Genomic DNA, 25,069 nt, shown 5'->3' on the forward strand with positions numbered 1-25,069 from the left:
TATCACAAACCACAGCCAAACCTCCCAACCAGGAGACAGCATGGTTGGATTTCCAAAACCAGGAAGTGAGCACGAGGTAGGCCTTTTACCCTTGGTGTGACGTGCCCCACAATAAGAGTCTCATGAACTTTTCTATCTAGGCTTTTTGTTTTGTTTTGCCAGTCCTGGGGCTCAGCCTCTGTCTGTGCTCAATCAAAGCTAGCACACTACCACTTGAGTCAAAACACCATTTCTGGCTTTTTCTGTGTATGTGTTACTGAGGAATCGAACCCAGGGCTTCAGGAATGCTAGGTAAGTACACTTCCACTCTGAGACATTCCCCGCCATGGACTTTGCTTCTACAAGTCTTATCCTTCTGGGTAGCTAGGATTACAGCTTTGATTTTTTTTTTTTTTTTGGTTGATTGCAGGGTTTGAACTCTAGGCCTGGGTGCAGTCCCTCAGTTCTTCTGCTCTACCACTTGAGCCACAGTGTAACTTCCGGTTTTCTGATGGTTAATTGGAGATAAGAGTCTCACAGACTTTTGTGCCCAGGCTGGCTTTGAACTGGGATCCTCAGGTCTCAAGCCTCCTGAGTAGCTAGGATAACAGGCATGAGCCATGAGCACTCAGCTTGGGGTAATATAATTTTAACTATTCAGAATACCTCAATTTTAAACGAGATCTTTCTCTTCTACAGGTTTCTAAAGATCAATAAACACTAAAGTATACTTCATATAGAAAATGCACTGAAATACATAAAATGTCCATGTCTTAAGACTATGCATAGGGATAACTCAGTCATATCAGGAGTCCACAGACACAGAAGCAATGGAATGAATTATATATAGAAAGCTGTTTATTATTAGGAGTTGGCCTCTTTGATGGTAGAGGCTGAGGAAATCTCAGGATCTTCAGAGTACACTGGAAGCTGGAGATCCAGGATAGCTGGTGGCATATTCCAGTTTGATGATTGACATGTTAGAGAACCAAACAAATACTTCTGTTTCAATTTGAGTTCAAAGCCAAAAATAATCCGATGTCTCAACTTGACAGCATTTAGCAAAAGTAGAGGTGATTGAGCCTTTCTTTGTTCTATTCCGACTTTCAGCTGATTGGATGAATGAGGGCATTCATGTTAGGAAGAGGAAACTGCTCTCAGTCTACCAAAGTCATCCAAAATCATTCTCACAGAAGCAAAATGTTTTCTTTTTTCCTTTTGGTTGGTGGTGGAACTTGGAACTCGGTGCCTAGGAGCTGTTCCTGAGCTTTTTGCTCAAGGTTAACACAACAACTTTGAGGCACAGATCCAGTTCTGCTTTTCTGGTGATTAACTGGAGGTAAGTCTCACAGGGATATTTTAGCCCAGGCTGGAATCAAGCTGTGGTCCTCAGATCGCAACCTTCAGAGTTGCTTACAGGCATGAGCCACAGGCACCTGATTTTTTCTTTCCTTTTTGATCATGGCTAGAATTCTACCACTTGAGCCACAACTCTACTTATGGCTTCAAATGTTGGTCCCTAGATCTACGATTACTGTGCAAACTACCAGTGCACATCAAAGGAAGACAGAGAGAGAGAGAGAGAGAGAGAGAGAGAGAGAGAGAGAGAGAGAGAGAGAGAGAGAGAGAGAGAGAGAGAGAGAGAGGGAGAGAGAGAGGGAGAATGAGAATGTTTGGGGCTGGAGGTGTGACTCAGTTCAGTGCCTGCTACCAAGCATAAAGCAGAGTTCAAACCCCAGTACTATCTCCACCAAGAGAAAAAAAAAAAGTTAAAATAAAACTCAGCTGTGCATTAGGGCAAAGATTTGAAATGTCCCCCTGGACATGGAAGACTGAATATGACGGTCTTTGCACCTAGACTCATCATCATAAATGAGTACTTTATTTGGTCAGTAGTGGGGCTTGAACTCAGGGCCTAGGGACTGCTCTGATCTTTTTTTTTTTTTTTTTTTTTTGCTAGTTGTGGGGCTTGAACCCTGGGCCTAAGCACTGACCTCGGACTTTTCTCAAGGCTAGAGCTCTACCACTTGAGCCACAGCACCACTTCCAGCTTTTTTTTATGTATGTGGTACTGAGGAATCGAACCCAAGGCTTCATGCATGCTAGGCAAGCTCTCTACCACGAGGCCAAACTCCCAGCCCTCTCTGATCTCTTTTGTTCAAGACTAGCACATTAATACTTGAGCCACAGCACCTCTTCCAGCTTTTTCTGTTTATGTGGTACAGGGCTTCATGAATGCTAGGCAAGCTCTCTACCACTAAGCCACATTCCCAGTCCCTACCTTTTACTTTCTTATGTGGAAAAACTCAAATTCTTGTCACAGCTGGCAATTGTACAGATGAATTACAAAGCACATGAGTGGTCTCATCAAAGGGCATTTGCTATTTTAAGAGATACTGTAGGGGCTGGCAATATAGCAAAACTGAGGAGGATCATTATGAAAGAGTAAAAATGCACAACCACTTTTTCCTTCAACAAGAAGCAATCTACTTTTCTTATTTTTCTTTATCATTAGATAACAAATTTTCCCCATAATCAGGTATTTTGTATAATTTCACGTTCTGTTCCTTTTTTTCTTTGCCTGTTTTAAATAAAAACTGCTCACTGCTCAGTGTCAGGCACTGGTGGCTCATGCCTGTATTCAGAAGGCTGAGATCTGAGGACCTTGATCCAAAGCCAGCTCTATTTCTCCACCCCCCCACAAAAAAAGTCCCTGAGATCCTTATCTCCAATTAAGCACCAAAGAAGCAGGAAGTTGAACTGTGGCTCAAGTGTTGGAGTACTAGCCATCCCTGAGCAAAAAGCTCAGGGATAGCACTCAGCCCAACCCATGCATATACATACAAAATGTTTTAACAGAACTAAGTGCTGCCACTTAGGCTTGATCTAGATTGTACTCCAGCACACGTGTGTGTGTGTGTGTGTGTGTGTGTGTGTGTGTGTGTGCTGGTTCTGGGACTTGAACTCAAGGGCTAGCCACTCACTGTTCCCTGAGCTAGTAGTACTCTACCACTCCAGGCACAGTACTCTAACCACAGCTTAACTTCTGGCATTTTGGTAGTCAATTGGAAATAAGGCTCAGACTCCTTCCCAGGCTGGCTTCAAACAGGTATCCTTAGCATTCATCCTTCTGAGTAGTCAGGATTACAGGCATGAACAAATTTTCTTAGAGGTAGTCTTGAAATGCTTTATCATTTAGTAAAATTCCACAACTGGCTCCAGATCATTAAACATTGTGGAGCAAGTGCAGGGTCAATACGCAGAATAATCCAAGGATGGAGCTGTAGTTCACTATTAGAGGGCCGGCCTCTCATGTATGGAAGCCCTGGGATTGATCCTCAGCACTGCAAACATCTCAAAACCCACCAAATATAGTCTACGGTAACAAGTGACTGGCCATAGGGATCTATGGTACAGTTACTGCTTCTGTAGACACATAGATCCTCCCTTCCTTCTTACTACATTCTACAATATCTATGGTGCTCTTCATCTGTTTTTCTAATGCTGCTTTAAAAGAATAGCATGGTAATTTTCAGCACTGTAGCTTGCAAAGTGTTTTGCATTTTTCCTATGATTATCTTTTCAGGCTTGAAGGTGGTGGTAAGAGTGCTTGATAAGCATGTATGAGGTCCTGGGTCAGACCCTCATCCTCCAAAAAGATAATAAGCTTTTCTCTCCTTTTTTTTTTTTTTTTTTTTTTTTTTTTTTTTTTTTTTTTAGTGCGAGAGGGAAGGAAGAAAGATGAACTTGATACCTTTCTAATGTAGTCTTGCCTCAGACATAACTGTATAGATTGTGACCAAGTTTGCTAAGGAATACATACCAAGAACATTACCATACTGAGGATAGTGGTGAATTGTTCCTGATAAAAACACAGGGATTTCCTTTCTTTCTTTCTTTCTTTTTTTTTGCCAGTCCTGGGCTTGAGTTGAGGGACTGAGCACTATCCTTGGCTTTCTCAAGGCTAGCACTCTACCACTTGGGCCACAGCACCACTTCTGACTTTTCTATATATATGGTACCAAGGAATTGAACCCGGGTCTTTGTGCATGCTAAGCAAGTACTCTACCACTAGGCCAAATTCCCGGCCTGGGGATTTTCTATTTTGTAAACACAAAACATTTTCATCTACTTGACAATTTCACTAATAAAAATTTCTTGAGATTTTCCTTAGGAAAAACTGTACATTTGTTAAGAAAGTAACTAATACGTGTAAAATTATAAAGTAATACAAGACTGGATGTCATAAAACGAAACACACAGCTGGAAAACATTTTATTTCTACTTCATATAACATTGTTTAGGACCATAGGATTTTAAAGATCTCTTTCCTGCAATTTTTCTGATTTAGGAATAGCATTTAAAAAATATTTACTGATGCTATAAATATTGTTTTCCTATATATTAATGATTTTAATGACTGCCATATCCATTATACCTCTTGTTCCTTTGGTCAGAAAGATAAAACAAAACTTTAAATCAGATGTTTAAACATTCAAAATGGTTTTTAAAAGCATATCCACACAAACCAAATCTACATTAGCAACTATTATTTTTAAAATGACATACAATTTAAAAAACAAATTTTAAATTCTCAATAAAAAAGAGTAATGGCCAAATTAAAGAAAGCTTAAGCATCAGATTTAGTATCTTAATTTTTAGGCTATTAAGAAATATATTTTGTGAATAAGAATTATTTCATAAATATATATGTATAAATATAAATATTTATCTACAGGATCTGCAATGTAGGAGAAAACTCTTTAAAGAAAAAAATTGCACTTTTTGATTATTAGGACATTGTCAGATTTATCCTTCAAGTGAAGTACAATTATCGATTCAAGGTGCTTTTGGCACAAATTTTTAGGTGAATATGACACAATCTTAAAAACACAATGCTTTTATATTTTATTCACTGGAATATGAAGAATCAAACAGAATTTAGGATTCTGACCACAAAAATCCCAGATAACTGTAATTGTTTAATTAAATACAAAAAATATTGTTTTAAAAAGACCTTAAACCTGCATTTACATCTGGAATGTGTAAATTTTTACCAGCAACATTTTCTTCAATCCCTTCAGCAAGAGTTCCCAGCCTACACACAAATGTAACATTGTTTTTTTCTATTCATGTATGATTTGGCTCACACCCCAGTATATAAAGACAAAAAATAAATGTATAATAAAAAGATTGGATAAATCAGGAGAGGCTTTTTGGTCTTGAATTCTTCACCCACTAACAATGAAGCAGCACTGTAGGCAGCCCAGAACACACCAAACAGCTTTAAAAAAAAAAAAAAAGACAAAGGGTAGCATATTAGCAAATTAACTTTTGGCTGCCATAGAGGATAAAAATAGTGTTCATGATATACGAAAAAACCCAGTAATAGTACATAATGTTCACGTTCACTTGATTCTTTAACTTCTATCAAACCTGTCTAATTACAACAATGTGGAGTACTTACACTGGTTATGCTATTTCATTTCATTCCCTCCTTTAAAATAAGGTCTCACTATGTAACCCAGGTTGACCTTGAATTTAGCACTCCTGCCTCATCTCTGGAGTGCTGACATGACAAAAATGTACAAGTGGGCAAGTAGCATGGCCTAGTGGTTGAGTCCTTGCCTAATATGCACTAAGGCCTGGGTTTGATTTCTTGGTTACCACATACACAGAAAAAGCCTGCAGTGGTGCTGTAGCTCAAGTGGTAGAGCTCTAGCTTTGAGAAAATCCAAGGACAATGTCCCCAGGAGCTAAGTTTAAGCCCCAGGACTGGTCAAAAAAGGAAAAGAAAAGGAAAAAAAGAGTGCACAATTGTCTGGCTGAATTAGAACTTTTTTTTTTTTTTGCCAGTCCTGGGCTTGGGCTCAGGGCCTGAGCACTGTCCCTGGATTTTTTCTCAAGGCTAGGGCTCTACCACTTGAGCCACAGCACCACTTCTGGCTTTTTGCTACGGATGTGGTACCGAGGAATCGAACCCGGGTCTTCGTGCATACTAGGCAAGCACTCTACCACTAGGCCAAACTCCCGACCCATGAATTAGCCACACTGATGAAACTTGATTCTTGGAAAGTAAAAAACAAAAAAAATCAATTTTTACCTTTCTAAATAAAAAACAAATTGAATGAAAATTTTATACATTACTTATTTGTTTTTATTTTTGCTAGTCCTGGGGCTTGAACTCAGGTCCTGAACAGTGTCCTTGGGCTTTCTTACCACTTGAGCCACAGCAGTATTTCTGGCTTTTTTCTATGTATGTGGTACTGAGGAATTAAACCCGGGTCTAGGTGCATGCTAGGCAAGCACTGTACCACTAGGCCAAACTCCCGGCCTTTATTTATATATTTTTGTCAGTCCTGGGACTTGAACACAAGTCCCTGGACAGTGTCCCTGAGCATTTTTGCTAAAGGCTAAGGAATCTACAACTTTAAGCCACAGCCCCACTTCCTGTTTTCTAGAGGTTAATTGGAGATAAGAGTCTTAGGTCCTTTTGTGCCTGGGCTGGCTTTGAACCCTGATCCTCAGATCTCAGCCTCCTGAGTAGCTAGGATTACAGTCGTGAGCCACCATGTCAGGCTCTGTCAGCTTTTTTGACCTAGGCTGGTGCTCCATTAATTGAGCCACAGCACCAGTTCTGGCTTTTTGCTTGTTAATTTGAGAGAAGAGTCTCAGGAACTTTCCTGCTTGAGCTGGTTCGAACTTTGATCCTCAGGTATCAGCCTCTTGAATAGTTAAGATGACAGGATCACAGGTATGAGCTACCAGGGTCTAGAAATACTGACATCTTTATGCTGAATGGTTTCGATTTGCTTTTTGAGAGTTGTCTCCTGTGTTTTGTGGGATATTTAGTAGCATCCTTGCCCACATGCTAGTAATACCCTCTCCCTGCTCTGTGACACTCAAATATTCATCTAGACATTGACAAGTGTCTCACTGGGAGCAAAACTAACTTAAATTCAGAAAAGCATTAGTACAGAGGTGAAAAAATGGATTCTGGCAGACTAAAGATATATTTGGGATGGTCCAACTTTCTACTACACTTTTAAGTTAGCAACAGGGAAGAAACCTCAAAAAGTAGTATCCAGGCATACAAAAAAGTATAGGAGCTGCACGAAGTAAAATTATAATCAAATTGTTTTTGTTCACTTTGACTAGATTAGTGGTCCTGTGGCTCAAAGCCTTGAGGAAAAAAAACTTAAGAGTTACCTCCCAGGCCCTGAGTTCAAGCCCCACAACTGACAAGACAAAAAAAAAAAAGGTATTTCTTGGGTGTGTTGTATGCCTGTGTGTAATCATTCTATGTGCCAGTACTGGGGCTAGAACCCAAGAGCATTACAACCTTGCTTATCTTTCCTGCCTATGCCTGGTGCTTTGCCACTTGAGCTATGCCTTCACTTACAGCTTTTTGCTGGTTAATTGGAGATAAGAATTTCCTGGATACTAGTATTCTGCCCAGGCTGGCTCTCACCTGTGATTCTATCTCTAGTTCTTAAATAGCTTCAACTTCCTAAGTAAGTAGACTTATAGGCATGAGCCACTGATGTTTGCCTACAAGATTTCCTTTTCTTTTTTAGTAGGGCTTAAACTAGGCTTGAGCTCTGTCTCTGAGGTCTTCAATTCAAGGCTAGAGCTCTACTACTTGAGCCACAGTGCTACTTTTGGTTTGCTGGTGGTTAATTGGAGATAAGAGTGACATGGACTTTCATGATGGGCTGGCTTTGAACCTTACTCTTCAGATCTCAGCCTCCTGAGTAGCTAGGATTAGAGGTGCCTGGCTTTCTATTTTTTTTTTTTTTGATGGATTGTGGGGTTTGGACTCTGTGTCTGGACACTGTCCCTGAGCTTTTCAGCTCAAGGCTACTGTCCTACCTCTGGAGTGACAGCTCCACTTCCCATTTTCTAGTGGTTAACTGGTTAATTGGTTAATTGGAGAGTCTCATGGTCCTTAGTGTCCAGGCTGGCTTTCAACCTCGATCCTCAGATCTCAGCCTCCAGAGTAGCTAGGATTACAGGTGTGAGCCACCATGCCCGGCTTTTCTTTTTTTCTTTCTTTGGCAGTCCAGGCTTGAACTTAGGGACTGATCACTGTCCTTGGGCTTTCTCAAGGCTAGAGCTCTACCACTTGAGCCACAATATCACTTTTAGCTTTTCTAAATATATGGTACCGATGAAATCAAACCTAGGTCTTTGTGCATGCTAGGCGAACACTCTACCACTAGATTTTCCAAAACTTTCTTCTTCTCACAAGTGTTTAGACTGGGAACTGGAGGCATGACATAGTGTTCAAGCAATTCAAATATACAATGATGATATCAAAATAATCTTATCTATTTATAGTAATCACAGCTTTTACTTGAGTGCCTACTCTGTGCCAAGCACTATGCAAACACTAAACATACATACTTTAAAATTCTCACAACAAACCCCAGAAAACATAGCAGTTAAGAAAAACAAGACAGGAAGTAAAGCATGACTCAAGTGGTAGAGCACTAACTATGAGCAAAAAATTATTGGAGCAGTACCTAAGCCCTGAGGTTCAAGCCCCAGGACTTCAAAAAAAAAAAAAAATCAAACCAAACCAAAACCAGATAACAATAAAGAGAAGGACCAGGATTTGAATTCAAGCTAGAATAAAATCCACATCCTTTAATATTTAATGTTTATTGCATTATTTTATACTTACCCAATTCTAAAAGGAAACAATGCCTGGAATTAGTGGCCCATGCCTGTAATCCTACTCAGGTAGCTCAAATCTGGGGATTGCGGCTCAAAGCCAGCCCTGGCAAGAAAGTCCATGAGATCCTTATCTCCAATTAGCTACCAGAAAACCACAGGTGGTGCTGTGGCTCAAAGTGCTAGAGTACTAGCTACACTTGAGCAAGAGTCCGGGTCCAGAGCTCAAAGACAGCATCCAGATCCAGAGTTCAAGCCCCACAACCGACAAAAATAAATTAAAGGTGCTGGGAGTTTGGCCTAGTGGTAGAGTGTTTGCCTAGTATGCATGAAGACCCAGGCTCGATTCCTTGTATCATAAACATAGAAAAAGCCGTCTGTGGTATTGTGGTTCGAGTAGTTGAGCTCTAGCCTTGACTAAGTCCAAGAACAGTGCTCAGGCCCTAAGTTCAAGCTATGGCAAAGAAAACAAAATACAACTGATAAAAATCAGTAAGGAAAGTATTTGTTCCAAAATACAATCATCTATTTGATAAACAGTTTTGGATCACACTATCCTTATCTAGATGACTAGTATACTTTTACTATTGGAAAAAGGTAAACTATATAATTCATCCTGCACACACAACTTACTTTTATAAGTGTAGATACCACTTCAAATGATCCAACCACCACAAGTACTGGGGCTATGACAATGAGAGGAAGTAATGAATATCCTATAACTCCAAGAACTTGGCCATATGCAACCTGTGAATTTTCAAAACTTTCAGTAAGTATCATAGGAATCATAGTACTCATCTTAATCATTATAAACATGTGTTCTTTATTGCATGTATTATTAGCATAAGTAAAAAATCATAAAGTAGCATACCCACTATTTCAAATTATCATAGCCCATCATGTTCTTGGGTCTTTCACAAACTGCCAGTTTCAATTAGCATCAGTCTGCCAACTGCTCCAATCTGTATCTCTAGCCCTATTTCTGCTTGAATTTCAGAATTTTGTATCATTTTCATTCTATTTCTTCATCACAGTAGTAACACATATTTTTATATAAATATACCAGATTAAAAATATGTCTAGGATATAAGAATAAGAATTTCTTAAGATTTCCAGGGGATGGGCCAGCAGTTTAGCCTAGTAGTAGAGTGCTTGTCTGGCATGCACGAAGACCCAGGTTCAACTCTTCGGTACCACATAAACAGAAAAAATCTGGAAGTGGTACTGAAGCTCAAGTGGTAGAGCTCTAGCCTTGAGAAAGTCCAAGGATAGTGCTCAGGCCCTGAGCTCAAGTCCAGGACTGGCAAAAAATTAAAAAAAAAAGATTTCCAGGGGAGTGTGGTGGTGTAGGTCTATAATGCCAGTATCAAGCTCCAAAGGGGATCATGAGTTTAAAGCAGGCTGAGCTACTCAGTGAGACTTTGGAGAATCTATCTCAAAACAAGAGGAAGCAATCCTGCTACATATGGAAAAGTTTTTTTTTGTTTTTTTTTTTTTGTTTTTTTTTTTTTTTGCCAGTCCTGGGCTTGAGCTCAGGGCCTGAGCACTGTCCTTGGACTTTCTCAAGGCTAGAGCTCTACCACTTGAGCCTCAGCACCACTTCCGGCTTTTTTCTATGTATGTGGTACCGAGGAATCGAACCCGGGTCTTCATGCATGCTAGGCAAGCACTTTAACCACTAGGCCAAACTCCCAGTCCCTGGAAAAGTTTTTATAGACGTTACTCTAAATTGATTTTGCTTTTAGATTAAGATGTTGCATTGGGTATATACATCCAATTATTATCTCCTCTTGAAATTCTATTAAAAAGGAAAGGAAAGAAGTCATGCCTGGTGGCATGTATCTATCACCCCAGCACTCAGAAGGCTGAACAACAAGGATCTTGTTGAGTCAAGGATGGCCAGCCTGGGCTACATAGTAAAGCCCTGACCGCACCTCCCCCCAAAAGGGCAGGAGGGCATGAGACTGGATATCTGGGGTTCAGTGGAAGAGTGCTAGCCTAGCAAGCATGAGGCCTTGAGTTTAAACCTCAATTCTGCCAAAATACAAGTACACATACACACCAAGTAAAAGAGTGGTGACTCAAACCTGTAATCTCAGTTAGACTTGGGAAGTGAAGAGCAGGACCATCATGGTTACAAAGGAGCCTAGGCAAAAAAGTTAGCAAGAGCAGCCAGGAGTTTGGCCTAGTGGTAGAGTGCTTGCCTAGCATGCACAAAGACCCAGGTTCGATTCCTCAGTACCATATACATGGAAAAAAGCCAGAAGTGGTGCTGAGGCTCAAGTAGTAGAGCTCTAGCCTTGAGAAAGCCCAACGACAGTGCTCAGGCCCTGAGCTCAAGCCCAGGTCTGGCAAAAAAAAAAAAAAAAAAAAAAAGAGTTAGCAAGAAAGCTGGAAGCGGTGGCCAAAATCTGTCATTCCAGTTATATGGCAAGTTTAAGCAGGAAAAATGCCATCCAGGCTTACTGTGGCAAAAATTTTTTAGATGAACAATGGCTAAATTGTAATGACTGGGAGCATATATTGACAAAATAAAACAACATAAGAAAATTTCCAAGGCCAATGATAATTGCAATAACAGTGAATACATTGTATACTACCCTGAAAAGTCATATATTATTTAATAAAAGATGGCATATTTCCTTTTCTATTTATTTCTTGTAATAAAGAAATAGTTCTTATAATAAAGAGCATAGCTGGGTGTCAGCGACTCTGGCCTAAAATCCTAGCTACTCAGGAGGCTGAGATGTGAGGACTGTGGTTCAAAGCCAGCCCAGGCACAAAAGGCTCTGAAACTCTTATTTCCAAAAGAAACTCTGAAAATTAACTACTTACTTCTCCACCAAGAACTCTGGCCAGTAAAAAAATTGTCAGTGACCCAAATATCCAAATGGTTATTATCCATGAGACCACCTAAAAGGGGAAAACATCATATAATTAGGTTTTTTTGTTTTTTGTTTTTTGCCAGTTTTTGGGCTTCAACTCAGAGCCTGAGCACTGTCCTTGGGCTTTCTCAAGGGTAGAGCTTTATCTATACTTGAGCCACAGCACCACTTCCAGTCCAGTTTTCTGTAGGTATGTAGTACTGAGGAATGGAATCTGGGTCTTCGTGCTTGCTAAAGCACTCTGCCACTAGGCCAAACTCCCAGCCTAATTAGTATTTTTATACTACTCAACAAGGTGATAATTTTTCAGGAATCCTATTCTCTGTCATTTAAGTACCCAATTTCATGGCACAAAGGTAATGCCAATTCTCTAGTATACTTGGTAAGAATGTAGCATGTACTGGTGGCTCATGTCTGTAATCCTAGCAACTCAGAAGTCCAATATCTAAGAATTGTGGTTTCAAGATAGCCTTAGTGGGAAAGTTTATGAAGCTCTTCAATTAACTACCACAAAGACAGAAATTGAGCTGTGGCTGAAGTAGTTCAGTGTTAAGCCTTGAGCAAAAATCCTTAGGGACAGCATAAAGACTCTGAGTTTAAGTGTGAAGACCAATACACACACACACACACACACACACACACACACACACACACACACACATTACAGTGTGTAATATAATTGCATAACCAAATGGAAAATGTACAAAGTATCAAGTACCTGAAGAAGCAGTCATTCAGGCCAGGAGCATGGCCTAGTGTAAAATACTTGCCTAGCATGCACGAAGCCCTGGGTTTGATTCCTTGGTACCACATACACACACAAAAAAGCTGTAAGTGGTACTGTGGTTCAAATGGTAGAGTGCTAGCCTTGAGAAAGCTCAAGGACAGTGCCCAGGCCCTGAGTTCAAGCTTCAGGACTGACAAAAAAACAGCACTTTAAGATATCTATGTATATATCTATATACATATTACAAGATACAAAGAAAAAAATGTATTTACTACTAATCCCTTCCTTTGTAGCATATGACAGGGAAAATTCGTTTTTTAAGCATGTTGCCAGTCTTCTCTGGAAGTCTTTAAAACACACTATTACACATTTTGTAATAGAATATGGAAGACACCAGGTAATTTTAATTTCTCAGGCTTAGTTTAATGAGAAAGGTAAACATTTAAAGGTTTGTCTTCTGGACGGTCTGCAAATAACAGTTCACTACAAAAACAGACTGATTTGCTTGATCTTAGTTTCAGATATTTTTAACTAAAGGGACTAAGATTTTAAAAAAATGGTTGCTAATAGAGCTAGAACAGAAAAAAAAATACAAGATTAGCCTACAAAGATTTTGTGGAGTCAAAGGAAAAAAAACTTCTCAAAAACAGGATGGAGAGCTGGATTCTCTGTACCACATACAGAGAAAAAGCCAGATGTGGTGCTGTGGATAAACTTTAGAGCCTTGAGAAAAACCCAAGGACAGTGTCTAGTCCCTGAATTCAAGCTTCAGGGCTGGCAAAAACAAAAAAAAAACAAAACAAAAAAAACCCAGGATGGAGGGAGCTCATAAGGGTAATTCTAGCTCCGCAGGAAGCTAAGATTTTAGGGCTGTGGTTCAAAGCTAGAAAGTCTGTGAAAATCTTATCTCCAATTAACCACTAGAAAACAGGAAGTAGAACTGTTGTTGCTTAAAGTGGTAGAGTGCTAGCCTTGAACAAAAGAACTAAGGAACAGCACACAGGTCTCTAGTTCTAGGAGGGGAGTTTAAACCACACAATCAACAACAACAAGTTGGGCTCCCAGGATTCATTTGCACTGTTGTATTACACACACACACACACACACACACACACACACACACACACACACATTTTAGTCATGAGCTTTTTCACTCAAGGCTGGTGTTCTACCACTTTATGCCACAGTGTCACTTCTGTTTTTCTGGTGGTTAATTGGAAATTAAAGTCTCACGAACTTTCCTAAATGGCTTTGAATTGTGAGCCTCAGATTTCAACCCTTTGAGTCACTAAAATTACAGACGTGAGCCACCAGCTTCTGGCTCTGAAATACATTGTTTTTTTGGGTTTTTTTTTGGGGGGGAGGTCAGTTGTGGGGCTTGAACTCTGGGCCTGGATGCTGTCCCTAAGCTCTTCAACTCAAGGCTAGCACTCTGCCACTTTGAGCAACAGCACCACTTCTGGTTTTCTGGTAGTTAATGGGGATCAGAATCTTCCAGACTTTTCTTGCCTGTGCTGGTGCTGAACCTCAGTCCTCAGATTTCAGTCTCCTGAGTAGCTAGGATTACAGGCATGAGCCATTGCTACCTGGCTTGAAATACATTTTTGGTTGCTGAATTTGTATAGACTTTTGCTACTCTAGTAACAATAAATTTCCTAATTCCTTATGCCAAAGAATTACTTCTTACTCCCTAAAGCCTGAAAATGGGAATGAAAAAGTGTTATGCACATCTTGTGTTTGTGTGATTAAAAAACTAACTTGAGAGTATGATAAAGTGACTTAAATATCAATAGTAAACTTAGAAAAATAGATCCTTGTCATCATTTATAAAAAATAGTCTCAGATTTAAAAACATTAAAACTGAATGAAAGGACTGGGAATTGGTGGTCCACACCTGAAGTCTTAGCTACTAAGAAGGCTGAGATTTGAAGATCATGGCTCAAAGCCAGCCTTGGCAATATAGTCCAAAGTGGTACAGTGCCAGGCATTTGCAAAAAAAAAAAAACCCAGGGACAGTGCTCAGTCCCTGAGTTTAAGCCCCAATATTAGCATCAAAAAATTACATGTAACATAATTACATTACAGTTAGGTTTCAAACTCTTCATTTCTGGGGAGTTAGGAAAAAATGGGCAGCACTTCTGACCACTTCTGGCCATTGCTTACTTTCAGTCAGGTGGGAATACTTTAATTTGTTTACCTCAGTGCCATACAAATATTAAAACTTCTATATGGATGACAATATGGAAAACTTGAAAAGCATTAATCTAAGGTATTCCTCATTTATTATACAACAATTTTAGTAATAAACAAGACAAAGCATTTCTCAGATATAATATACTAACGTTAAGAATTAGTATTTGATCATAATTTTTAAACTCAAAACATTTTAAATTTACATAAAATAAACTATACTTACCCTAAACTGTCCATATAATGAGATCATGGAAAAGAAAAGAACAACAGCCAGAGGACCCCAAAAGTCAGGATTGTCTCTCACCACTTGTCTATTAAAACCAAGTGATGGCATTGGCATCAAAACACATCGGATTTTGTAATAGATATCCTTCAGATCAATATCCAATTCTTCCCTATAATTTTAAAATAAAAATTCTCAAAATACACACAATTTTGAACACTAAAATTGTCAAAAGAACTTAGGAAATGTTTAAATATGACAATATGACATCCATAGCTCAACAAAATGCAAGTACTTGCAGTACTGTATTTCACTGATTCAAAAAGAAACTAGTCCAACTTTAGAGATGTTTCAACATTTCAACATCTCTAAACTTGGGATATACCTCACAAGTGCTACAGTTTTATAATCATTGTTAGGCTGGAGTGAAGCCAAATGCATCCTAATCTGCTTTTACTTTTGTCAGTCTTCTGAAGGTACTATCAGTTTAAAACAAATTTCAATTGCTGCTTAAATATGGGGTAGGTGGGTAGTGGAAGTAGGAAGATGAGTTTTAGGTCATCGTAGGCTATACAATGAATTCGAAGTTAGCATGGGTAACTTAAGTAAACTCTGTCTCTACACAAACAAGCAAGCAAGCTGGGTGCTGATGTTTTACACCTATATTCCGAGCACCATGGTTCAAAGCCAATCTGGGCAGAAAAGTTCAGGAAACTATCTCTCTAAAATAGCTAGCAAAAAAAGTTTAGAGTTGTGCCTTAAGTGGTAGAGTGCCAGAGAAGCAAGCAAGCTAAGAAACCACAAAGCTCTGGTAGTAACAACAAAAACTGAAAATTAGCCAGGTGCTGATGGTTCATGCCTGTAATCTATTCAGAAGGTTGAAATCTCAGGATTCTAAGGCAGCTTGCACAGCGAAGTCTGTGAGTTTTACCTCCAATTAAACACAAAAAGTCAAGAAATGAAACAAGAGATAGAGCATTAGACTTGTGCACAAAAAGCTCAGGGACAGCACCCACAGAACCAGCACAAAAGAAGAAACAAAAATAAAATTAAATAATAAAGTCAGGTGCCAGTGACTCTCATCTGAGTTCCTAATAATTACTCAGGAGGCTAAGATCTAAGAGCTAGTTTAAGGCAGGATAGTCCAGGAGACTCTTAGGTCCAATTATATGGAAAAACAAACAAACAAAAACACTCTTAGCTCCAATTAACTTCTGGGGGCAGAAGACTGGGAATATGGCTTAGTGGTAGAGTGCTTGCCTAGTATGCATGAATCCCGGGGTTTGATTCCTTAGCATCACACAAACAGAAAAAGCCAGAAGTTGCGCTGGTTTAAGTGGCAGAGTGCTAGCCTTCAGAAAAAAGAAGCTCAGGAGCTAGGCCAGTGGCTCACGCCTGTAATCCTAGCTACTCAGGAGGCTGAGATCTGAGGATCAAGGTTCAAAGCCAGCTCCAGCACAAAAGGACCTAAGTCTCTTATATCCAATTAATTACTAGAAAAGTAAGTGGGGCTTGGCTCAAGGGTAGGGTGGTAGCCTTGAGCTGAAAAGCTCAAGGACAACACCCAGGGCCTAGAGTTCAGGCTCCATGACCCACCAAAAAAATAAAATAACAAGCAGCAGCAGCAGCAGCTCTGGAATACTGCCTAGGCCCTGAGTTCTAGACCCAGGGCTGACATGGAAGAAGGGAGGGAGGAAAAAAGAAATAAAAGCCAGGTTCTGATGGCTCACACATACAATCCTAGCTACTAAAGAGGCTAAGATTTGAGGATCAAGGTCAAAACACAAATATGAGAAACTTTTTTTTTCTTTTTTGGTCTTAGACTGGGACTCAAACTCCTTATTTGATACTTTTGCTCATTGGCTGGTGTTTTAATACCTGAACCATGCCTCTAACTCCTTTTATCTCTAATCAGTAAAAATCAAAATGGGAAGATGTGACTCAAATAATAGAACACCAACAGAAAAAGCTAAGTCAGAGTGCAAGGTCAAGTTCAAGCCCCAATACTACACAAGGGAGGAAAAAAGGGGGAAAAAAAGACAAAGAAAATAAAGCCAGGTATGCTGGCACATTCTATACTATACTCTCAGCAACATAGGAGATGGAGATCAGGAGGATGCACTTCGAGGCTAGTCCCATGCATAAATGCAAGACCTATCCAAGACAAAATAAAAAACATGAAATATGGGGGCTGGGAGCATGGCCTAGTGGTAGTGCTTGCCTAGCATGCATAAAGACCTGGGTTCGATTCCTCAATACCACATACACAGAAAAGGCTGGAGTGGTGCTGTGGCTCAAGTGGTAGAGCTCTAGCCTTGAGAATGTCCAAGGATAGTGCCAGGCCCTGAGTTCAAGCCCCAAGACTGGCAAAAAAACAAAAATTGGAAAAAAAAAAAACATTAAGGTAAAAAGAACTGGGGATATAACTCGAATGGTAGAGTAATAATAACAATCATGAGGCACTGAATTCAAGCTCCAGTAAATAAAATATAAAAAAAAAATGTCCACAAACACTAACATTTCTGGATAAATTGGATTGTAAATCTAAAGGAAAGTCAATATGGGGCTTATATTCTTTTTTTTTTTTTTTTTTTTTTTGTGGCTCATGGGGCTTGACCTCTGGCCCAGGCACTGCCCCCTGAGCTGTTCAGCTCAAAGATACCACCCTACTCCTGGACCTGGGCATTGTCCCTGAGCTCTTTAGCTCAAGGCTATGGCTCTATCCTGGAGCCAAGCTCCACTTCCAGTTTTCTAGAGGGTAATGGAGATAAGAGTCTCAAGTCCTTTTTTGCCTGGGCTTTGAACTTGATCCTCAGATCTCAGCCTCCTGAGTAGCTAGGATTATAGGTATGAGTCACCATGCTCATCGGGGATTATATTGTAAGGAGGAATTTTTATTTTTCCATGTACAAGGAAGTGAGAAATTGAGAAATTGTTCTTGATATTCTGTATGTGTGATTATTTTTTGGTGATCCTTACATTAAGGAAATAAATACTCTCTCAGCACTTTTTTCAGCAGATTATTTTGAGATATGGATTAATTTTCTGCCTGGATATGTCTGCTTACTTTAGGCTTCCCATCACAGCTGGGATTGTAGGGATGCACCACCATGTTCTATTGCATACCATAAAGAAAATGACACATCCCTCTACCCCTCCACCCCCACCCCCAACTCAAACAGTACTCAGACCCTTAGTTCAAGCCTCAGTATCATAAGATTTTCAAAACTGGGCAGGGAGTTTGGCCTAGTGGCTAAAGTGCTTGCCTAGCATGCACGAAGACCCGGGTTCGATTCCTCGGTACCACATACATAGAAAAAAGCCAGAAGTGGTGCTGATGCTCAAGTGGTAGAGCTCTAGCCTTGAGAAAGTCCAAGGACAGTGCTCAGGCCCTGAGCTCAAGCCCAGGACTGGCAAAAAAAAAAAAAGATTTTCAAAACTGTGTGTGTGCACACACGTGCATGAGCATACACACCCCTTGAACTAAGGGTCTGGCCACTATCCCTGAGCTTTTTCTGTGCTCAGGTCTAGTGCTTTACTGCTTGAATTCTGGTGTTTAATTGGAGATAAGGGTACCACAGACTTTTCTGCCTACTCTGGCTTCAAATTGTGATCTTCAGATCTCAGCCTCCTGAGTAGCTAGGATTATAGGTGTGAGCCACCAGTGCCTGGCCAAAATCTTACTTTTAAACCTCCATATAAATGTTAAACATCCAAGAGCTTTGCCTTTTTTTTGTTTGTTTTTGCCAGTGATGGGCTCAGGGACTAAGCCCTGTCTTTAGACTTTCTCAAGGTTGGAGCTCTACCACTTGAGCCTCAGCACCATTTTCAGCTTTTATCTATGTATGTGGTACCGAGGAATCGAACCCAGGTCTTCGTGCATGATAGGCAAGAACTCTACCACTAGGGCCAAACTCCTGGCCCACTTGTAGTTTTTCTATGTATGTGGTACTAAAGAATCAAACCCAAGTCTTCATGCATGCTAAGCAAGCATTCTACCAATAGGCCAAACTTCCGGCCCCTGAACTTGGTTTTTTTAAGACTGTAAGAAAATTACTTGTGATAGCTGGTACACAAATAAAGTCTAGAATATATTATTGTAGGTGTGTGTGTGTGCAGGAGGTTTAAAATCATTAATGGTTCAGTTTTTTTTAATTACCAGTTAATACTGAAAACTTCCACATATATTTATCACATAGGTTATTAAAATGTCTCACAGCTGGGTGTGGTGGCTCATGCTTGTAATCCTAGCTACTCAGGAGGCTGAGATATGAGGATGAAGGTTCAAAGCCAGCCAGGGCACAGAAGAAGCTGAGACGCTTATCTCTAATTAACCTCTATAAATGGGAAGTTGGGCTTGGCTCAAGGGTAGGGTAGTAGTCTTGAGCTGAAGAGCTCAGGGACAAGGCCCAGGCCCAGGGGTAGGGTGGTAGCCTTGAGCTTAAGAGCTCAAGGCTAGTGCCCAGGCCGAATTCAAGCCCCATGATCCACAAAAAAATTAATAAATAAAATGTCTCGGGGGGAGGGAAATGGGTACCAAGACATGTGAAAGGGTATCAATGTACGTGAATTAATGCACCTTCTATCTGGCAAATATCATGTAACCCTTTTACTAATTACAATAAAAAAAAACCCACCTGGGCAGGCAAAAAAAAAAAAAATAAATAAAATAAAATGTCCCACAAAGATTTAAATAAGACACTAAAAAATACCAACATCCCATAAATTACATTACTAAAACAAAAACACATATATATTATTTACGTACAAAAGTGGCTTGTTATCTTCAGGATCATCATCTTCAACTTCCAAAAGCCAGCCATAACCTCTTTGTCTCAGAAATGTAGTAGCTGTCGATTCTTTGATAAAATCACCACCAAGGTTTAATTTGACATCTGGGGATGCTATAGAGCCACTGAGATCTTAGGAGAAAAGAGTTAATACATGAACCAAGTAAAACGTATGACTCTTACTGAAAAGGAACATATTTCAAATAACAATTATTTCACAATTTTGCTATTGCATTCAACTGCGAATTTTATATTTGATAGATACCTGTTTTTTTATTTTGTAAGAATAAAATGAGGACTTGCAAGCATGGTTCCATTAGTAGAGAGCCAGACAAGAGCAAATGTATCAGATATTGAATTTGAATCTGTCTCGGAACCCCTCAGAACTGCTCCCCCCCCAAAAATAATACAATGAAAGATGAAAGAGTTGACAAGCTAAACAAAAGACTTCATAGCTAACAGGCTTGAATCTAGATTATAACAGTAACAATTTAAAATTCAAATGGGCCTGGCATGGTGGCTCACGCCTGTAATCCTAGCACTCAGAAGGCTGAGATCTGAGGATCAAGTTTCAAAGCCAGCCCAGGCACAAAAGGATCTAAGACTTTTTTTTTTAATTGAGTACAGTTATATTCGCCAGATGGTAGGTGCATTACTTCTCACACAATGATACCCCTTTTTCATGTTTTTTCCCCCATTCCCCTCCTCCAATCTCCTCCCAATCATCTTGTCTTTCCCCCTTCCCTTTCCAATTTCAAATATACAAATAAACGTATATATGTCAGGTAACAAAGTCAGATACAGAAACAATATGAGATTAACCAAAGGGCAAAAAAAAAAAAAGAGAAATAACCTAGTATATTAAGAACAATCACACAAGATAAACTTGTTTCCATATCCTAGAGTTCTTTTCATTTAGTCTCATCCTATATGACCTTACATGCCTAGGTTTTGAGCTACTATAATCCTCTGCTAGGAGAGTCCTAGATGTATACTAATTATTACAAATGAGGGAAACCATTGAGCCTATGTTCCTCTGAGTCTGGCTTATTTCACTTAATATGATTTTTTCCAAGTCTTTCCATTTCCTTACAAATGGAGGGATGTCATTCTTTCTGATGGCAGCAAAGAATTCCATTGTGTATAAATACCACATCTTCTTGATCCAATCATCTACTGAGGGACATCTGGGTTGGTACCATATCTTCGCTATAGTAAATAGCGCTGCAATGAACATGCTATGCTAGTGGCTTTAGTATAAAACCTGAGACTCCTATCTCCAATTAACCTCCAGAAAATGGGAAGTGGAGCTTGGCTCAAGGGTAGGGCAGTAGCCTTGAGCTGAAGAGCTCAGGGACAATGCCCAGGCCCAGGCGTAGGGTGGTAGCCTTGAAATGCAGACCTTAAGGACAGTGCCCAGGCAGGAGCTCAAGCCCCACAACCTACATACAGAAAAAAAAATAAATAAAATTTAAATGGAAGCCAGGTACTGTTGGCTCATGTCTGTACTCCTACCTACTCAGGAGGCTAAGATCTGAGGATTAGAGTTCAAGGCCAACATGGACAGGAAAGTCCTGAGACTCTTATCTCTAACAGAAAAAGTGGGGAGTGGCACTGTGGCTTAAGTAGTAGAATAATAGCTTGGAATGTTAGCAGCAGCAGTCTGACAGCTCAAGACAGTACTCCCAAGCTACAATTAAGTGGGTAGAAAAAAGTAACGGGAAAGTCCAAAGAGCTATTAACAAACAAGAGTAACATCAGAGAGCGAAGAAAAAGATTCAGAAACAGGACTATGACTATAGCAACAACCAGGTGACCCAATGTCAACTCTGGAATAGGTGAATTAATAGTAAAACGCTAATAGTATCTAAAGCCTCTAGCCCTGATAAAGCCTCTAGCACCTTTCAAGTACACTGGTATAACTTTGACACATTCTATGTTATATTTGTGTTATCATGAACTCATTTGTGCTCAGAGAAACACTTCCAAGATACTTTAGTAGATGGCAGAAACTTAGGGCAGATCTAGTAAAACAGTAGAGACTTGTTAGACGCTGAGGAAATAAAGAAAAAACTGGGATAGTTCAGCTGTGAAAATAAAGAGTGCTAGGTGCAGTGGGTCAGTACTCTAATCCTCAATACTTAGGAGCAAAGACAGGAGTAGGGATGGTTTACTATATAGCTTAGACCTCCTGGTTACTTAGTAGTCTCTGTTCATGCTTTTTCCAAACATTTGTTGAAATTCTGTAGAATTAGTGTTGGCTTTACTTTCCCTTTTCTCTCTCTCTCTCTCCCTCCCTCCCTTCTCCCCCCTCTTTTTTTCTTTGTCAGTCCTGGGGCTTGAATTCAGGGCCTGGGCACTGACTGTCCCTAAGATTCTTTTGCTCAAGGCTAGTACTCTATAACTTGAGGCACAGCAACACTTACAGCTTTTTCTGCTTAAGTAGTAAGGAGGAATTAAACCTAGGGCTTCATGTATGCTGGCACACTACCACTAAGCCACTTTCCCAGCCCCATGCAGGCTTCATTTTATCACCACAGCACTTCTGTCTTTAAAAAAAAAAATCTCATATATTGTTGGGAGCCAGTGATGCACACTTGTAATCCTACCTACTCAGGAGGCTGAGATGTAAGGACCACAGTTCGAAGCCAACCCTGGCAGAAAAGTCCCTGCAAGACTCTCTCTCTCTCTTCTTTTCTCCCTCTCTCCCTGTCTCTCTCTCTCTGGGGCTTGAACTCAAGGCCTGGACACTGTTCTTGGACATATTTTGCTCAAGGCTAGCACTCTGCCACTTGAGCCACAGCACCACTTCTGGCTTTGTGTATGTATGTGGTACTGAGGATGCTAGGCAAGGTACTGTGCATGCTAGGCAAGCAATCTACCACTAGGCCACGCTCCCAGCCCCTCCTCTGTAATTTAATTAACGAATGCAAAAGGCCAAGCTAGTCAAGTGTGGTTTTGGCCAGATATGATCACAGATTGCAATGGCAAAACCACTTCAGGCTTTTTCTGTTTGTACTAAGGAATTGAACCCAGGGCTTCATGCATGCTAGGAAAGTACTCTACCACTAAGCCACATTTCCAGTCCTGTATTTTTTATTTTTATTTATTTATTTTTTTGCCAGTCCTGGGGATTTAACTCAGGGCCTAGACACTGTCCTTGAGCTTTCTCAAGGCTAGTGCACTACCATCTGAGCCACATAACCACTTGTGACTTTTTCTGTGTCTGTGGTACGGAGGAATTGAACCCAGGACTTCATGCATACTAGGCAACCACTCTACCACTAGTCTGCACTCCCAGCCCTGGAATTTTTTTGTTTTTAAAGATTAAAAAGAATAGACAATATTTTATTACATAGATTAATATGTATCTATGACATACAAACCCTCAGCCTAATTTTAATTATGTTCTAAAATCTAAGTGCCAGTGATTGTATATATAGATTCCCTTCTTGAATACTTGCTTGTTAAACACATCATTTGAAATATGATGTAAAAATCAATGTTAATAAATTATTTAAATAAAAAATAGCATTCTTCAGTTGTACAAAAGAGTTTAATTTTAACATATTTTCTATATATACAACATATATCAATCAGGTTTAAAGCCTGAGCTGGAAAGTCCACAAGACTTACCTTCAATTAATCACCAGAAAATGGAAGTGGCTCAAAGTGGTAGAGTACTAGCCTTGAATAAAAGAGCTCAGGGACTGTGACCAGGACCCACATTCAGGCCCCACGACCAACAATAAAAAGATAGTATGCTTGAAATATCCAGCAAATATAAATGTTACATACATGAGGATATTACTATACATCTATAGCACATGTATACCATATACAGTGACTGTATATAAAATGTCTTCATGCATATATAAATGATTGACTATTATTCATATTATATGTGTGTATAAACACACTTAACTGTGTATACTTGGAGGAAAAATGAAGTTTTAATAAACCTCATGTAGTTTATTCATCCCAAGTTCCTTAGTATATGGAGCCAGTGGGTAACCTGAATCATTGTTCTTTCAGATATCTCAGATGTACCAAAAGAAAAATGATCCTGGGAAAGGATATGAAAAATCAATACAGGGGCCAGGAGTTTGGCCTAGTAGTAGAGTGTTTGCCTAGCATGCATGAAGACCCAGGTTCGAGTCCTAGGTACCACATACATAGAAAAAACGCCAGAATTGGTGCTGTGGCTCAAGTGGTAGAGCTCTAGTCTTGAGAAAACTGCAAGGACAAAGCCCAGGACTGGCCAAAAAAAAAAAAAAATCAATACAGGTACCTGAGTTTGAACAAACACAAACACTAGGTTCTAATATCCAATGAAGATAATCTTCCTAACTTTCAGAAGTTAAATTTGATACTTCTCCTCAAGTCCTATGCTAACAAATGCAGATGAAAAAAAGGCTGAAATGGCAAGGGAAACTTGATGCGACTGATGAAGCAAGGAGAAGGTGAGAGGGGACAGATATGGAGTGACTCTGACATGTTCAAGTGCAACCCCCTTGTACAACCACTTGAAAAAAAAAATTAAAAGAATGAAATGTTTTGACTTGCTCTATTTCAGTTTATAAAATATGTACCAGCTGTTTTCTTTGCAAACATATATTTTGCCTCTTGATAACAAGCTACATTATGAAGGCACATTTCTGAGGAAATTCTAAGCTCTCCTCTGGATTGAAAATTCTTCACCTAAACTTACCTTTTCACACCGGGAAGGAAGCTAACTAGAATATGTGAAGTCTCACAAATATAATATAGAAAAATGTCTATCATAGGAAACTTCAAGTTACAAGGAGTTAAGTATGAAACTGAGAAGAAAATAATGTTTCAGCACAACTGCTATTCCCCAAGTCTAAGGTATCCCTGGGCTCTCCCACCCTTGTTTGTTTTTGCTATTGAGGTCAAACACAACAAATTGGAAAACTGGCACTAAGGCAAAATAACCAACTCACTACAAACTTAGAAACCCTTTGAGGGACGTTTGTATACAGCAAAAAAAAAAAAAAATCTAGGTATAAAAGGAATACAGCTCTACTTTGCGTTCGTTCTTGGACATCTCAGGCCAATCGAAGCGTCTCTGTGTGAGTAATTTCAGAAATAAGGCCTTGGGGTTCTGCAGATCCTCAGGAAGTGGCCGTCCCGTGACTAAGGTCCTGTGGGAAGGCGGAGGCCTCCCGAGGGCCGGGCACCCCAGCCGGCCTGCACCCCACACTCCTCCGGCTACTCGGGGCCTGTAGGAAGGCGGAGGCCTCTCGGGGTCCCGCTCGGTCCCCGCCAGCTCACCTTCGGCGTCGGCCGAGGAGACGAAGGTGAAGTCCCCGTTGGCGGGGGCGTAGGCCGGGGGCGGGCCCGGCGGCTCCATCCCGCCGCCCCTCCGAGCCTGCGGCGGTGGCGGAGGCTGCGGCTGCGCCCCGAGGCGGCCGCGGCGCCGGCCCGCCTGCTCGCGCTACCTCGTGGCCCGCGAAGCCCGAGGAGCAGGCCGGGGCGAGGCAGAACACCGGCAGGCCGCGAGCCTGTTCCGAACTCAGCCCCTAGCACCGTCTTCTCGGTGGCGAGCGCCCAAGCACCACGACGCCGGCGCCCT

General features: G+C 40.4%; 1 protein-coding gene across 2 annotated transcripts; it reads right to left on the reverse strand.

Annotated features, from left to right (window-relative positions):
* Positions 1–832: 832 nt before the first annotated feature.
* Yipf4 (Yip1 domain family member 4) lies at positions 833–25,069 on the reverse strand. Of its 2 annotated transcripts, none has more exons than XM_090337190.1 (6): positions 24,769–25,069; positions 19,452–19,605; positions 14,684–14,855; positions 11,491–11,568; positions 9,289–9,402; positions 833–1,089 (listed from the first exon to the last, which is right to left on the reverse strand). In XM_090337190.1, exons 1-6 carry the CDS (start codon positions 24,845–24,847, stop codon positions 844–846), a joined length of 843 nt encoding a protein of 280 aa, XP_090193316.1. In that variant the 5' UTR covers positions 24,848–25,069; the 3' UTR covers positions 833–843. The 2 variants fall into 2 exon arrangements, with proteins under 2 accessions (XP_090193316.1, XP_090193317.1); XM_090337191.1 differs by lacking the exon at positions 833–1,089 and adding an exon at positions 4,223–5,263 and having other exon boundaries at positions 24,769–25,066.

The sequence above is a fragment of the Megascapheus bottae genome, chromosome 7 (genome assembly GCF_031878675.1).
Source record: "Megascapheus bottae isolate mThoBot1 chromosome 7, mThoBot2.hap1, whole genome shotgun sequence".
Taxonomy (NCBI): domain Eukaryota; kingdom Metazoa; phylum Chordata; class Mammalia; order Rodentia; family Geomyidae; genus Megascapheus; species Megascapheus bottae.

What these genes read in the sequence shown, in the direction of transcription:
- Yipf4 (XM_090337190.1), bottom strand. Translation starts at nt 24,847, where the DNA reads ATGGAGCCGCCGGGCCCGCCCCCGGCCTACGCCCCCGCCAACGGGGAC. An exon ending in CCAGAGTTCTTGGTGGAGAA is followed by an intron (nt 9,403 to 11,490) that starts GTAAGTAGTTAA and finishes GAAAATTCACAG; the next exon opens with GTTGCATATGGCCAAGTTCT. An exon ending in TGGTATCTACACTTATAAAA is followed by an intron (nt 1,090 to 9,288) that starts GTAAGTTGTGTG and finishes TCATCCAATCAG; the next exon opens with CTGAAAGTCGGAATAGAACA.